The 16,874-nt window shown below is 32.7% G+C and overlaps 1 protein-coding gene across 2 annotated transcripts; it reads left to right on the top strand.

Annotated features, from left to right (window-relative positions):
• Positions 1-555: 555 nt before the first annotated feature.
• Positions 556-15,395, top strand: LOC126817445 (beta-hexosaminidase subunit alpha). 2 transcript variants are annotated; one of them, XM_050544424.2, is made up of 12 exons: positions 556-1,027; positions 3,568-3,680; positions 4,233-4,343; positions 6,588-6,689; positions 7,911-8,019; positions 9,908-10,112; positions 10,912-10,995; positions 11,969-12,041; positions 12,856-13,027; positions 13,466-13,556; positions 14,317-14,421; positions 14,778-15,393. In XM_050544424.2, exons 1-12 carry the CDS (start codon positions 559-561, stop codon positions 14,842-14,844), a joined length of 1,701 nt encoding a protein of 566 aa, XP_050400381.2. In that variant the 5' UTR covers positions 556-558; the 3' UTR covers positions 14,845-15,393. The 2 variants fall into 2 exon arrangements, with proteins under 2 accessions (XP_050400381.2, XP_055956319.1); XM_056100344.1 differs by lacking the exons at positions 556-1,027; positions 3,568-3,680; positions 6,588-6,689 and adding an exon at positions 6,418-6,524 and having other exon boundaries at positions 14,778-15,395.
• The last annotated feature ends 1,479 nt before the right edge of the window (positions 15,396-16,874 follow it).

Raw genomic sequence — 16,874 nt, 5'->3', positions numbered from 1 at the left:
CTTGGTTGGGTGACATAAATCCAATGAAAAATATTCTGATATTGACTAATCCTATTTGTAACCTATTTTATAAGCTTGCTTTCACATCACAGTATGGAAAATTAATCAGTTTTTAAAAATACATGATAAAATATAGCAGGCGGAACAACTGACATGGTCGCCACCATACTGAATAGTCAATGGCTATAGGGACATTTGCGTTTGGGTGCCTGTTCAGACTGTTGTCGCGACTCCAGATCGCTACGCGGAGATAAAAAGGTTTCTTTATCTAATTCGTGTAGGGTGTTTATTTGTTAACCCATTCAAGACATTACAATAATACAATCTTTGGGGAATATTTCCATTTGCCGTGGATTGTCTGCTTTGTTTTCATTTTGATTTTGAGTGAACAATTGATGTTGACTACGTCCCACAAAAATAAATAAAAGTGACCGGTTTGTTACCAAGTTGTCATGTGATAAGTCACGTGATTTACTGGTGTTTACAAAGCATGGGATTAGTTATGATTATCCGGTGCCCGGTATTGATATTACGTCATATAACATGTTCACGATCTTCATGTTCAAGACTATTGTACACGATCTATCACGTGAGTTGGTGAATAGATCCCATCGAAGAAAGCGGAAAACGACAATGTCTTTCGTGGGGCTAATTTTGTTGTTGATTGCTGTTGAAATTCCTGGAAGCTTTCAACATGATCGAAGTCATACTAAGTTTCGAAGACCCGAAGTGTCTCAAACGGCGGGTAATCCTTGGCCGATGCCACTGTCTTATCACACTCAGGGAACCTTCAGTTACGTAGATGATGCAGAATTTAAGTTCCGCAATGTTAACGAAGGCTCATCATGTTCAATACTCCAGGAAGCGTATAACCGTTATTTTCCTTTGATATTTGGTCGAAGACCAGAAACATTATTTTTTAAATCTAGCTTCAAGGCACCAACAGATGCCATGGCAGAGTTAATGGTAAAACTTGAAAAACCATGTATGGATAATGATTATCCAATGTTGGAATCGGATGAATCCTGTAAGTATTAAAGTATATTGATGTCTGTGGATCTAATTACAATAACATTTTAGTTATATTTGTTGTTCGATAAAATAGATAATGAAAAATGTATATATTGACATTGAGTGTTTGAAGTTTTGACAAGAACAGGCTAGATCAGCTGATTTTCAATTTTAAGTATGGTACCACAATTTCCATGTCAATCGATGGTCAGTTCTTTCTTGAATGACGCTCATTTTAGTGTTAACTGATTAAATGGCAAGTAATGAAGTATTGTCAACTCCATTCAATATCTTAGCTATCAACTGGTCTAAAGAATTTGTTATGGGGTTGTCATGTGATTAAATGTCTAATTAATTATCTACATAACATTTGATGTCAGAAAAAAAGACAGTTACATAATCTGTATTCAAATTGTATGTAAATAAACTTGGAGACAAATCTGTATAAACAACAGCTAAGATGAAATGATTTAATATTCAGTTGACGAGCACTTTCTATATATGTTACATGGAATCTGTGTACATGTAATTAGGGATTTTGTGTCACCCCTGTGGTCACCAGGGATGAAATCACCTATATTTTTAGAGATTTCTTGAAACCCCTAATTATTTCCACTGATTTCATGAAAACCTTATTTCTGTGGGTATCTTCTTACATTATTTCTTAAGAAATATGTGTTATATTGAAACCCCTATGATTGACGAAATACCATTTTAGGCCATCTTGTTACTGAAAATAGATTCAAGTCCGGTCATCTTTATACAATTTAATCTTTAAATTTATTTAGATTTCCTCATTCGTTTAATTAAAAGAGTGGATGATGTCATTTAAATCTGAACAAATTACCATCACAGCTTGATAAAATGCTACTCACTGATTTAATTAATCTTTCAGGTGACCTTTGAGGCTTTGTCAATTTGTTTTTTTGTTTTTTTTTAGCATCGGTGGCTCAGCGAGTAAGGCGTTGGCTCACTAACCAAGACGTCCAAGGTTCAATCTCGGTGTTGGCCGAGAAAGACCCCTGGGATTTTTGACAGTTTGAATTCAATAGCTGTCCGGGCAAAATTTCCATAATTGCACACTGTATGGTGTATTAGCCCCAGTTGGTGCAGCAAGTAGGACCTTAAACCCCATTTCGTTTATTTCATTCATTTATTTCATTCATTGGTTGTGGGTTTTTTTTTTTAAAGAGTTCAATCCTTTTGCAGTCATATGCCTTATCAACTAATAATATCACTTAAATTTCCTCATTGTTGTTATTATTAAAACCCGATAAAATCACTACCATTACTTCAGAAAAAAATTAATTAATTTGCTTCACTTTCTGGGTAAAAATGGTTTGAATTATACTGGATGTTATCATTGAAATTTCCTCATTATTATAACATAAAATTATTTCTTATTATCAAATATTTGACATTGAAGTAATCATTCTTAATCATTTCCAACCGAAGTGGATGTTTCAAATTTTCCAATAAAAATGTATGGTTAGAATGAATTTGCAAAAACAGATAATATCATTTAATAAATAAGGGAATAAATACAGTGCAAAAACAGTGCACCCATCGCAGGGGCGTGCTGGCAGGGAGTTTAGGAGGACGGTGTCCTCCCAGGCCCCCATTAAACAATAAGTCCACCCGTATAAGCGGGCCCCCTGAGAGCTCTAATTTTCACGCGAAAAATCATACATACGCAACGATTAGTAAAATATATTATGCTGACGTGCAAATGTCTGTCACCTTAAGGTGAAATGGTCTTTGATACATGTATTCATGCCTCAATATGTATAAGATGCAATTTATTATTTGGATAGAAATACATTGTATTAGCATTATATTAAGCAGACCTGTCATGAGTGTCTTGTGTAGTACAGTAGTATGTCTTATAGTCAAAATAGCAGCATAAATTTGGAAAATATGATACCTAGATTTCTCCCAGAAGTGCTTGCAAAATGTGTTTCCCGTGGCCTTTGGCATTTAAATGTGGTCGTATATTGTCGTCGCCCCCGTCCGTCTGACGGTCCGGCGTCCACAATTGCTTGTGGACGCTCTAGAGGCTAAAGTTAATATCCGATTGACTTTAAATTTATACACAGTGTTTAAGGTCTTAAGATGAAGAAGCCTATTGATTTTCAGCAATTTCCGATTATTACTGCCAGAGTTATGGCCCTTGATCACTTTGAAAAATCTTGTGGACGCTCTAGAGGCCAAAGTTAATATCCGATTGACTTTAAATTTATAATCAGATTTTAGTTTATTATAAATGTTTCATTACCGAAAATTAAAAATATGCGACAACTCTTGTTGACTGCCCGGACGATTTAGCTGCTGTGGGCGTATGTTTCTTTGCCTGGCAACCTATCTTTATTTCTAGTGTAAAAAAGAAATAATATTTTGTTCTGATTTCTAGTGTAAAAGAAATGATATTTTCTGTTTTCTAATGTAAAAGAAATGAAATCTGACAAATTATACATACACGTATGTCTATCTTAACCTTCAATTTAAACATCACATGGACGTAGTTCATATTTATAGATTTTACCATTTTCTTTTCAGATACATTAAATGTTAACGGTAATCAAGCTATGTTGTCAGCTTCTGAAATATGGGGAGTTTTACGAGGTTTAGAAACATTCAGTCAAATTGTTTATCAGAGTAATGATGGAGGGGTGAGTATTATTTGCCAGTACAATTAAAGAGGCACATCACTCTCCATAAGAAAATAAATGGCGTTGATTTTGAATATCATATTCAAAATAAATTTGTACTGGTCTATTTCGGTTATTTTTCACAAGATTCCATCAGACATTTTGAAAAGCACTAACAAAAATCGTGTGACAGGCCAGAGTTTTTGAAATTTTTGTTCAAACTTGCTGTGATTGTTGTTGTGCTTGTCTTGAGGACGCAAGTTTTAACATTTACGAAACATTAGATACCATAAAAATGGTTTTGGGAACGTCATTTTTTTAACCACATTTAATATGGACCTATATTGTTGTCACAGGTCAGAGTTCCTGATACATGTTTATCAAGGAAGAATTCTGATTGTGTTGTTGTCTCCTCGTTTATGCTTAAACTGATGAGAAGTTTTGATACTTGGTGATGTTGTTCATGGCAACCGCTTGTTAGTTACAACATGTTAACAGGACACAGGAAAAAGTTGGACAAATTTAATGATAACTATTGAAATAATACCAAATATTATTTTATTTCTTTTTTAGTTTGTTGTAAATAATACACAGATTGTTGATAAACCACGTTTTAACCATAGAGGAATGTTATTAGATACATCCAGACATTTTATTTCGGTTCCTATTCTCATGACTAATTTGGTTAGTGTAAAAAAAATTTTAATAGATTGAATTTATGATTACACTTAGATTATTGAAATGGTTAAAATATTTGATGATACAAAATAATGTGCAGATATTTTTTCTCTATGACTGTAAGTTGATGTGATAACAGGCCCAGAGATGAAGGGATTTAATAAGTTTTTCCCTACATTCTAGAAACTTTCAGTGGTGATATAAGAGTAGGCCTAGTGCCGATGTTGGGCAAAATTTGCCTCATAGCCCACTGCCTGTCTACATTATCCCAGTCGGTACAGAAAAGTAGGACGTTAAACTGCATTTCATTGCATTCTAGAAACAACTAAAGATACATGTATGTGAGAATAACTAAATATACATGTATATGAAGATATAACTAATATATGTATATATGAGGATACAACTAAAGATACATGTATATGAGGATATAATTACTAATACATGTATATGAACATATAACTAATACATGTATATGAGGATATAACTAATACATGTATATGTATATATGAGGATATAACTAAAGATGCATGTATATGAGGATACGGTGGGGATCGGCAAGATACTCCCTTGAATGATTCAAGAGGTTGGACAAACAAATTAGATCTGCGTAATTCCAGGATCATAAAATGTTGCAGGTGAAGAGAGTAGACATAAATATGAAAATACAACAGACTTGGGTAGAATAAAGCAGGTGTTTAATACAGTCAGTGTTGTAAAACTAGAAACATTATGTACAGGCATCGATATTTCCGCGCACATGCGCACGGCGTGCTCAGGCACACCTTCTCTGTACACAAACTCGGCGGTCGAAAAATTTACCACGACGGCAATAAAATGCCAAAGCCATGGTAAAAGCCGACGTACGCAAACCATGTCTGTCACGGCATAATTTTTTTTTGTGTGCCATAGTAGACCCTATCATCCCAAATTAGTTTAAAGAAAGATGTATTGGTATTTTGTTTATTTATACTTAGAAGATGTGTAGGCCTAGGTCTATTCATTTTACAATTATTCTACGGTCTTTATATTTGTTTATTTGCCGTAAATAGGTCACCCAGACCAATTTACGGCACTCCAATGTTAAAGGTTTAAATGTGGTAATTGTCCAACACGTGCCAGCAAATTTTCACCATGTTTCTTATTTTATTTCTTACCTGTGTTGACCGTGGATTTGCCTGACCTGATTCTCATTCCACCATAATAATAATAATATTCGTGAGACACGAACAACAACTTTACAAACAAGTCAAATAATACAACGTGTTTTAATTATCAATATCTACCTGTTGTCATAATTCGTTGTACTCAAATAAAACACGAAAGGTCCTCAACTTATCTATCCAGAGAAACAGAGTGGGGGGGGGGGCAATTTTATGCTCGGTCGGGTGGTGTCAAAAAGTTTTTAGATCCCTGTATCATTGATGAAAATTAAGTGAATTTGGTCAAATTTAAATATATAAATGGAAATTTGATTTGCACTGAACCAAATACAAAAGGCAGCAGATGCTCTGAAAATACACCAAGAAGGGTTTAATTTTCATAAAAGACCACGCCCCCCTCCCAAATATATTTTTACACCACTCACCAAATCCTGGCTACATCCCTGTGTTTCGGTATGACCCTGCAGGCACATTATGTATTAGACTCCTGTTTTATTTTACCCAAGTCTGTTGTTCTTCTATTGAGCATGGGTTACAAATATATCTAAGTTTGTGTATAAATATATACAACAAGGAATTGTTTTAATCCTGAACTTTTAGCCCATACAGACGCTTAAGTTGGACTAGTTAAAAGTCTTGGTGATCGTTAAACCAGTTTAACTTTGTCATCTGAACGCAAAAGTGGGGTAAATGAACCAGTTTAAAAAACCCAGCTTATAGTATGCATGAACGCAACACAATCCTGTCTTAAAAACCCTGGCGATTTTGAACTGGTTTAAAAATAAGCGTTTAAATGACAGGGTATTAAATGCTGTATGAACCATTAATCAATAAGTAGGCACAATTAACAGGCTGATTACAAATTCATATTTATTTTGATTGTGTAATAATTTTTATTTGATGACATTTGATTCCAGGATGCGATGGCACAGAATAAATTTAATGTTTTCCACTGGCATATTGTGGATGATCCCTCCTTCTCTTCCCTTATCAAAGTGAAAAATTTCCCAAGATTACACTTATGGTATGACAACTGATTTTACTATTAAAATACATTTTTATTTTATATAATTTTCTTTTTATAAAGGATGCGTTAGCTCAGAATAAATTCAACGTTTTTCATTGGCATATTGTTGATGATCCGTCATTTCCATTTGAAAGTTCTACATTCCCTGATCTAAGTCAACAGGTAAAATGGGTCAATTCACCTGCTGCACGTTTCTCCTAAAACCTAATTCCCATGTCAGCCTTTTTTTTTTATTAAATGTTAACCTGAGCTATGGGTGACTATTGCAGTTGATAATCAAAAGGAAACAAAGATTAAGGAAACCCTTGTTTAGATTAGATAGTAGATTACATGCGATAGAAGTTATTAGTATAGTGATGTAAGGAGTAGATTTATCAAACCTGTAAGGAGTAGATCTATCAAACATGTACGGAGGAGTAGATTTATCAAATATATACAGAGTAGATTTATCAAATATGTACAGAGTAGATTTATCAAATATGTACAGAGTAGATTTATCAAATATGTAAGGAGTAGATTTATCAAATATGTACAGAGTAGGTAGATTTATCAAATATGTACAGAGTAGATTTATCAAATATGTACAGAGTAGATATATCAAATATGTAAGGAGTAGATATATCAAATAGGTAAGGAGTAAATTTATCAAATATGTAAGGAGTAGATTTATCAAATGATTTATCAAACATGTAAGGAGTAGATTTATCAAATATGTACAGAGTAGATTTATCAAATATGTAAGGAGTAGATTTATCAAATATGCTAAAAAGAATTATCTCGCTCTAACCATTATGTTTCTAAATTTTAAAGTTGCAACATAATCATTGCTTTGTTTAATAAACTATTTTATGCATCTCCATTTTTCAATTCCATTTGAACTTTAAATGGACTACAGAATACTGGTATATTACTGGTATATGGTTACTAGAAGGGTTATTTAGAACTATAACTACAAACCAACATTTTGGCAAATTGCTACAAAATATGTAGAATTATCTCTAAATATTTTGCTTTTATAAGATCAGTTGAAAAGATCAACATTTTAGTTTGATAAAAGATCAACATTTTAGTTTGATAAAAGATCAGCATTTTAGTTTTTTTAAAATATAAACATTTTAGTTTCAGCATTTTGGTTAATAGAGATCAACATTTTAGTTTAATAAAAGATCAACATTTAGTTTAACAAAAGGTCAATATTTTAGCTTGATTAGATTCTTAGTTTGATAACAGAAAGCAAAGGATAACTCTCTTTATAGTTACGAGCATCTGTATATTTATGTAAGTTGAGTAGCATCACAGATTTATACATGTAACTGTTGTGTCTTTATGTACTGTACCATAAATTTTTTTTAAGATTTACATTTATATTTAAATGATTTTCAGGGTGCCTATGATCCAGAAACACATGTTTACACTCAAACTGATATTAAAAATATTATAGAATATGCTAGAATGAGAGGTATTCGAGTTGTTCCTGAATTTGATTCACCGGGTTAGTCACTTTTCAGATATCAAATAATTTACTCCTTGATTTGATAGTTGTTTTATGGCTTACAATTTCTCTGTTTCTGGATTTCTGGTTCATTGTAGCCCTGTAGTTATTATTAGATGCTATTTATTTCTTGTTCATCTGTTTCGTTCACATATACATGTATCTCGAATGTCAAAATACTTACTTTAATAATGTTAAAACATTATATAAACAAGCACATCCAAGTATAAAAAGATTTTATGACAAATGGGTTGGTTTGTATGAACAAATTTGAAATAATAGTATTACTTTCTTTCACCCTGAACCATAAAGATAAAACCAATGTAAATTTGGAATGACCATAACTTTAAGAAAAAGTCACAGTTCACACCGTTTTTCGGAAAACAGTATTTGTTTAAGTATGAAAATCAGACATCGAAGAATGAAGAAATAATATATTTACCTTGTCTGAAAGTTTCAGACTGAAATATGAGAAATTTGAGAATGAACGGTTATAGGATTATAAATCTCTTATAGAGCACACGTTCTTATTAATCATTGAGACCTGATACCCTTTATAAACATCGTAAACCTTGAAATAATATATTAATAGCTGGAACTCAAACAATAATATTCAAAATTCAAAAATATATTAACTGTACTGAGTGGATAATACTACTCATGTCTATTATCATTGATAATAGATTATATACAATTTAAAAAAAAAAAAGAAGAAAACAAAAATTTAAGTTAAAAAAAATCTTAATGAAAAAGAAGAAGAAAAAAATTTAAACAAAAAAAAATCGAAATCGAAAAGAATGAACAAAAATAAAATGTGTAATTAGAGAATGAATTAAAGCAAGGGAATAAACAGACTTTTACATTTTTCTCACATATTTTATATTGACTGACACCAACATTGTCCTTTAAAGATACATTAGTTAAGACTTAAATATGCCTATTCCAAGTCTGTCTAAAGGCTTCAAATGTTATAGAAATTAATAATTTGACCTTTATTTACATAACAAGCCCAAAATCAACTCGGTAGATACAGCTTGGATTTAAACAGTTGTCCATTTAATAATTAAATCATTTGATGGCTGACCAAGCTTACATTTACCATTAATCACTGATGTCACTCCCGGAGACTGCCGATAGACGTATTGACAATCAAGGGTATTGTAGGCAGTGAGAATGTTACTTGATAATCAAAAATATGTGGGCAGAGTTATCATCTGTCAATCAAACAAAAAGCAATTCTCGGAGACGGTGCAGAGACAGTTGATGCCCATTTCTAGTCTAAACTTCCAACAGTGTAAACTTTGTTCAGAATAATGTAATTTGACTGAAATTGTCTTATTTTCTTTGTTTATAATTTATTTTTGAACTGTTATATCAAGAATGATTGACTCTTTATTAAAATCTTAACTAAAATATCTTTAAACATGCATTATGCAAGGGCAAAATCTGCTTATTACAAGTCTTTCTTTAGGCCTGAAATGTTATCTAAATTATCAATTAGACATTAATTAACTTATCCAGACCATAATAAACTCTCGATGTCAAGGCTAGCCTTCGATGTTAGCTGGATTAGATTCCTATATGCCGCTAACGGCCATTGATAATTAAATAAAAAAAAAGTGGATAATCGAGACTATGCTGTTTATATTAATGATTTTAGTAATGATGACCGAGACTATGCAAAAATCTCATCCGCTTCTTTCTCAGCTCATAGTGGATCAATTTGACTGAAATTTTCAGCAAATTACCTTTACATTATCTAGTTTTTAACTATTATAGCGAGAACTGACATCTCTTTATCTTATCTCCCATAATGTATCTTTAAGTTAGAATCAATTGATTTGAATAAGTTTTGAACAAATTGATTATTGTTGTATTTTATTTTTAGGACATACATCTTCTTGGGGTTATGGTCAACCAGATTTACTGACCAAATGTTACACAGGAAGTAAACCTAATGGTCAGTTTGGTCCAGTTAATCCAGTCCCCAATTCTACATACGTTTTTCTGAAGTCATTCTTTACAGAAATTGGTCAATTATTTCCTGATCATTATATGCATTTAGGTGGTGATGAGGTCAGTTTTGCTTGCTGGTAAGTCAAAAAGATTATTTTTTAAAAGGTGATGGTTCATCCATTTCTATATTCTAACAAATGGTAGATAATAGTGATAGCTACTTGGATCCAATTTTAGAAAAATGTCCAGATGGCTTTATTCAAGTGCAATCTTTAATTCAAGAATTTTTTGTCATCTATTTTACAGTTCTACCAGATCTTTCAATATGACATTCCCAAGCATAAGAACTGTGATATTTTTAGTAAATTGGTTTAATTTGCTTATTTGATAAACTATTAGTCCTGTTTCGACTCTTTTCAATTGACATAATTCTGATTCCACTTGTGACATACAATCTTGAATCTAGAAACTTGATTCTAGTAACTGTTATTATTATCTATTTATATTTAGATGGGGGGTTGGATGGCTGAATGGTTAGCACGTGCGCGCTGTATCATAAAGCCTGTCATTTAGTCAACTGGCGTGGTTTTGAATCCCCGGTTGTACGTGACAAGGAGTAGGTTCGCCTGTCCAACCTCGTGGGTTTTCTCTGGGTCCTCCGGTTTTCTCCCACTTCTAAAGACCCCTACGCGCAAGCGAATTATAGAAATAAAATTAAACCATATGTTATTCCCGAAATGACCTAGTTTGTGTCGAGTGGATGTTAAACCCCATTTCTCTCTCTCTCTCTTTCTCTTATAGTTAGACTATAAAAATAGATGGACCATGTTTCATACACAAATCTGTTCATTCAAATAATTTGGAAGGAAAAAAGAAATGTGATTAAGGAAGAATATGTTCATATTTATTTTATGTGAGATTATCTTGTATTTGAAGGCAGACCAACCCAGAAATAACAAGTTTTATGAAGAAGATGGGATATACATCATATTCACAAGTTGAAGAATATTATATGCAGAAGTAAGTGATATCTGATGTTTCTAAACTATGAAAGGAGTTTTGACATAACAAAAAATTAAAATGTCTAAGAGAAAGAGTTGACAAAAGACTGCTTCTCACATTTATCTTTTGTGTTACTTCATATTTTGAAGTACACACAAAGAAAAAAATTAAGCACCACTTTTATTATTCAAAATGACTTGTCTTTAGAGGTTTGGCATTGTGGTTTGCATGAATACATCTTTGGCTATAAGAAAACATAAATAGTTTATCCTGTTTTGAGATTTTAATCATGATTCTGAAAAGAATTCCAAGATACCGTATTTGAGTCAAAAAAGGAGTCAAAAAAAGTTTGGAGGTGCAGTGTCAAAAACACAATTCATCACTGTGGCTCATGATGAAAAATGTAATTTTGTATCCAAAGATGGCACTGATGACCAGGATCATCAATATTGGATGAACTGTTTTCTTTGTATATAGTACTTGGTATTGTGATTACGATCATGATACTTTACTTATCACAATACTTATGTCTTACTTAAGACAATTTGAATCACAGTAAATATTCAGGTAATAAGTGTAACATGAACAAAAAACCCTCAACTTTAGATACGTAATGTTTGTATTTTAATGTAAATAAAACTTGAATATTCTTTTAACATATGTTATCAGGGAGTGTTTCAGTACAATACAAGTCGTTTTTGTCCAATACCAAACAAAAAATGTAAAGAGAAAAATATTTTAGTTGGTGATATCGTGTGAATTTGAAAATGTAAATTTAATACAAATTAACAACAATTGCCCATTGGGAAAAAAACATAGAAATTTAACATGTGAAGAACAGTGGTCATATCTGGTTCAGTCAAAAGTTTGCTGTCTTCGTTGGGCTCTGAAATATGAAGTTCAATCCAAACTGAAAATTTGTCAGATTCGAACACCTCTAGTGGGGGTTGAATCTCTATCTCTGTAAATTTTTGTATATTATCATTCATAGCTTGCTTGATATTGTTGGTGGGCTTGGTAAAGGTTACCAAATTTGGCAAGAAGTCATTGATAATGGAGCTAAGGTGAGATCATGTTTTTTTTATCCCAGTCACTAGGCGGCTCCTTTCTGCAAAAAGCATCTGCACATATTGTTATAATAATGATATAGCTCTTGGCCGTCATATGGCTTGAAGTACCTAATGCAAACACCATTACTTAAGTCGCTTAAGTTAAGCCATACTTTGTTCTAAACATTAGTTGTACCAAAACATCTTGTTTTCCTTTTCTCCTCTTGGAGTGTAGTGTCCTATTTATAGTGTTGTGCAGAATTGGGGAGTGGATTTCAATTTTGACAAGAAAGAAAGTAAGAATTCAGATTTACCTATAAGAAGCCTACCCATTGTTGCCAAATCCTTCACACATATCTATCCTGAAAATTCAAAGCAAAATAGTTAGGGATTGTTCAGTGGTTACTAATCTCCATAGATTTCGCCAATCTAATGTTTCACAGCTTAATCCATGCAGAAATGTACTGAAAGAAATTATCTCCCAGCTTGGATTCAATCAGATTAAAAAGAGCTTGATTAAAAGATGGCCTAGTGGTCTAGAGTGTCACGCTTTGACCTCTAGATGGCCGGTCACATCTGACTTGTGGTTGTGTTTTCGATCCCTGGTGTGAGCGTATGTGGTTTGGAGATAGGGGCGCCTCCTCAACCTCGTGGGTTTACTCCGGGTACTCCGGTTTCCTCCCACAGGAAAGACCCCTGCGCGTGCGCTCAGATAATGAAAAAAATAAAGAGAACTTGTCTGCGATATAACCTTCAGTGGAAACTGACGTTAAACCCTAAGAACAACAACAAGATTTTACCCAACAATTATAGATGACTTTTATCCCAGGTACGAGCAGACACTGTCATAGAAGTATGGAAAGCTGGATGGCAAGCTGAGATGGAAAAAGTTACTAAATTAGGATATAAAACTCTATTATCAACTTGTTGGTATTTGAGTAGAATATCATATGGATCAGATTGGATGGCATACTATGCTTGTGAACCATTTAACTTTAACGGTATGTTAATATCTTAATTCATTGCTTACTCAACAGCCATTTTCATAGGGAGGGGATGGTGGTGGCCAAATGGTTTAATGTGTACATGTTAGATCACAAGATCTGTCATCGAGTAAAGACCCCTACGCGCAAGCAAAGTATTGAAATAAAATTAAACCATATGTTAGTCCCAAAATGACCTAGTTTGTGTGGAGTGGATGTTAAACCCCATTTCTCTCTCTCTCTGTCATTGAGTCAAAGGGCATGGTTTCGATTCCCTGTTTGTATGTGACAAGGAGTAGAAGTGTCTGTCCAAGTTCATGGGTTTTCCTCGGGTCCTCCCACAGCAAAAGACCCTATACTTGCAAGTGATATATTGAAATAAAATTGAACCAAGTTAGTCCTGAAATGACATAGTTTGTGTCTAGTTGAGGTTAAAATGAGAATGTTTTTTTATAGGAACTGATGCCCAGAAAGAACTTATTCAAGGAGGTGAAACATGTATGTGGGGTGAATATGTTGATGGTACTAATGTTATTTCTAGATTATGGTAAGTTCATCTAGATGGAACAATCTCTGTACAATTAAATCTTTGTTCTGAATGATCAAGCATAAGTCGACATGTTTACTAATTTTAGTTTAAATGTTGGCTATCTCAATATTAGCTTTATCATATAGATTAAGTAATGTTGTTTGAGCACAGTAACAGCGATATTGTCGCAATTTTTTTTTATCCCCATCTTTGATTAATACAGTATTAGACAATTTTTATTTTTAAGATATATTAATAAATGACCATTTTCAATTCGTTCACTAATGTGTTGTAGTATTATATATGTGCTTTGATCAAACTGAGAAAGATACTGTGTTGGTATAAAAAAATGGTCAGACGCGAAAAGAGGGTGGGAATCAGATGTACATTCATCCTATATACAACCGTAAACACTACCCCTCCCCTTATTTTGAAAATTCCTATAATTGCCCCTAAAGATAGTTTCATTCCGCAAATTAACTCAAGTTATAGAATAGGTAAATTTATTTTTGATCCAAATTATAAAGAAATCTAGTTATTTTAAGTCTAAAATACACTTAAAATCATATCATTTTAATTATTATATTATACAACCTCATTAGATCGGAATTGAATTATATATATCGTTAGATATAGAAACAATTCAGAGAAGCAGGAAGGTTATATAATAAGTGGAACTTAAATATAAAAATAATGTTTATTTTTTATACTAATTCATGTAGAACTGCAAGTAATTATTATTCATTTATCTTTAATAATGTTACTGTTGATATTACAGGCCGAGAGCATCTGCAGTAGGAGAGAGATTATGGAGTGCCAAAGAGATCAATAGTGGAGCTTTAGCTCAACCACGTTTAGCTGAACATCGATGTAGAATGGTCAGGTTAGTTGAACATTATTTTTTGTTAGTTAATTTTTTGTTAGTTATTTTTTTTTAAAAAGTAGACCATACAAAGAGCAAGACTGCAAATCTTTATCTATCTTGTGAGTTTCAGAAATCATCTCCTTTTAAAATACAAGTCAATTAAATAACATTCGTCCATGAATATGTAAGTGCAAGAGAACCACACACCACACAAAACAAAGCTGACAAGACAAACCTGTGGACAAGACAAACTACATCTACACTGCAAGAAATAAACAGCAAATATCAAATCAAGTGAATGGATTTAATATGTTTCAAAAATTTATCCAGTCATATGTCAATATTTGAAACTACAAATACTTAATTTTTTTCAGACGCGGTTTTCAAGCTGAACCAATCACAGGACCAGGATTCTGTAGAGAAGAGTTTGGTGATGTATAAATCATACAAGGTTCAGTTCGGGTTACAAAGAAAACTGACTAAATTATATGACATATCAACTATTTTTATAATGAACTTCAGTAAAAATATGTATATGTTAGTCTATTCATGATAACCAAATATATATTTGTATAACTGTATATACATGTATGTATTTAATGGTTGTTGATATTTCATCAATGGAATAAATATTTTTAAATTTTATTTCATATACTATTGACAACATAATCCTAGATGAACCTAAATATAAAAATGATGTTTATTTTTTATACTAATTCATGTAAAACTGCAAGTAATGATTATGCTATATTCAAATCCATTTCGAGATTATATTCAACACTTACAATTAGAGACTGTGCTATACAGGGCTATCGAGGACAAAGGGTTAATGTGATGATACTCAGCTTACACACAACATTCCACTGGTATACCTACTTATTAGGCTTTGACTTAACTCTCCTGTTTAAGTGTGTTTGAAAAGTCATTAGTTTGTTTTCTATTGTGTGTTTTTTTTTTCATTTTATGAATTATCGATAAATATGATTGTAGATATTTTAATAATAAATTTTATTTATATAAAAATCTAGTGTTTTCTTTAAAGATGCCTTCACCTGTACAGACCGTGTGATTTGATGATATATTTGACCAAAAATGTTTTTTAGATTAATTGTATGCTTCAAATCCCTCTCAAAACACTTTTATCAGAAGATAACTACCTCATGCAGCGAGAATCTTTTTTTATCAGACTTGTTTATCTAGTGACTTTTCAGCTTGTATTTGTCATTATTCGCTGAAGTGAATTCCTGGATTATCCTCTGTCAAATTGTTCTGCAGTGTAATTGCAGAGTCTGCTAGATGTTTGGGTCTCTTAGTGTTCTCACAACCGTAAGCCATTATATCAATACTTGTAACATGCTTGAGGGTGAATCTTGCATTTTGATTGGTTAATTAGACATAGACATTGTCAATCGGACAATAACAGCCCTCTGTTTTACTAAGGCGAATAACTGGGTATAAATATTACAGTGTACGTTTTTTCATTTTTGTGCTCAATGATCTTCCTCAACTCAAATCTAATGCGTCTTGGTTTCTAATGATCTCAGGACATGTCTACTGGGCAAGAACACCCCTCTAAATGCGAAACAGGAAGTGTTTATCTCCTAAATAAGAAGTGCCCTTACCTCATAAGATACTCTTACATTTTTTTTCTTGCGCACATTCCATGCCTATGATCAGAAAAAATACTTGTATTCCTAATAAATAAAAAGCAATTGTGAAATTAACACAAGAATAGGGAAACCTTGTAAATTTCAAACTTTGGCCAGTCCAATTGATCTAGGACTAATAGGGGTCGTATTATAAAGCTATGGAAATGATCTTTTTCCTTTCGACCATACATTTATATCTGACATTGAGTCAAAATATATGAAATGATCCGAAGAGAAAGAATTAAATGAATGACCGAGTTGAGAGACTGGTTTTAGCAATAGAGAGAAATAAGCAACTGTGGTTGTACTGTTAGTCATATAAAACCAGCCAATGGGGAATCATGCTGGAGTCTCGAGAGGAAATCCCACCTATGGGGAATAGCGACAGCCTGACAATAAAAAGTGATATTTAAAAGATTTAGCAACCATGGTGGTTCTGACAGTCTTTTAAAACCAGCCAATTGGGAATCTTGCCCCTGTCTTGCTAGCAAAACACACCTCTATGACAGTTTGACAATGAAACGTGAGAATTAAAAGCAAACTAGTATTATTGATTTCACATTTTACTTCTTTGTCCTTAGCCCACATCAGCTGATAATAATAAGATGATTTGCTATCATGTAGAACAAACTTTAGATATAGTATAATTTACAAATGAAATAATTTAATCTTATCACATTGTACTGCCTTGATAATCATCTTATCCTTGAACTTATCAGGATCCCCGAACTTATCAGGATCCTTGAACTGTTAACTGCTGATTATAAGTTTATCAGTGATTAGTTCAGAATCAGGTATATATAGGTCTAATATCCATAGGCG

Source organism: Patella vulgata, chromosome 4, assembly GCF_932274485.2.
Source record: "Patella vulgata chromosome 4, xgPatVulg1.2, whole genome shotgun sequence".
NCBI lineage: Eukaryota > Metazoa > Mollusca > Gastropoda > Patellidae > Patella > Patella vulgata.
This window is presented reverse-complemented; position numbering and strand designations above follow the sequence as displayed.

Excerpts from the sequence above, each read along its gene's own strand:
- LOC126817445 (XM_050544424.2), top strand. The coding sequence starts at position 559 with ATGTTCAAGACTATTGTACACGATCTATCACGTGAGTTGGTGAATAGA. Across the intron at positions 4,344-6,587 it reads CTATTCTCATGACTAATTTG|GATGCGTTAGCTCAGAATAA; the intron begins GTTAGTGTAAAA and ends CTTTTTATAAAG. Across the intron at positions 10,113-10,911 it reads GAGGTCAGTTTTGCTTGCTG|GCAGACCAACCCAGAAATAA; the intron begins GTAAGTCAAAAA and ends TTGTATTTGAAG.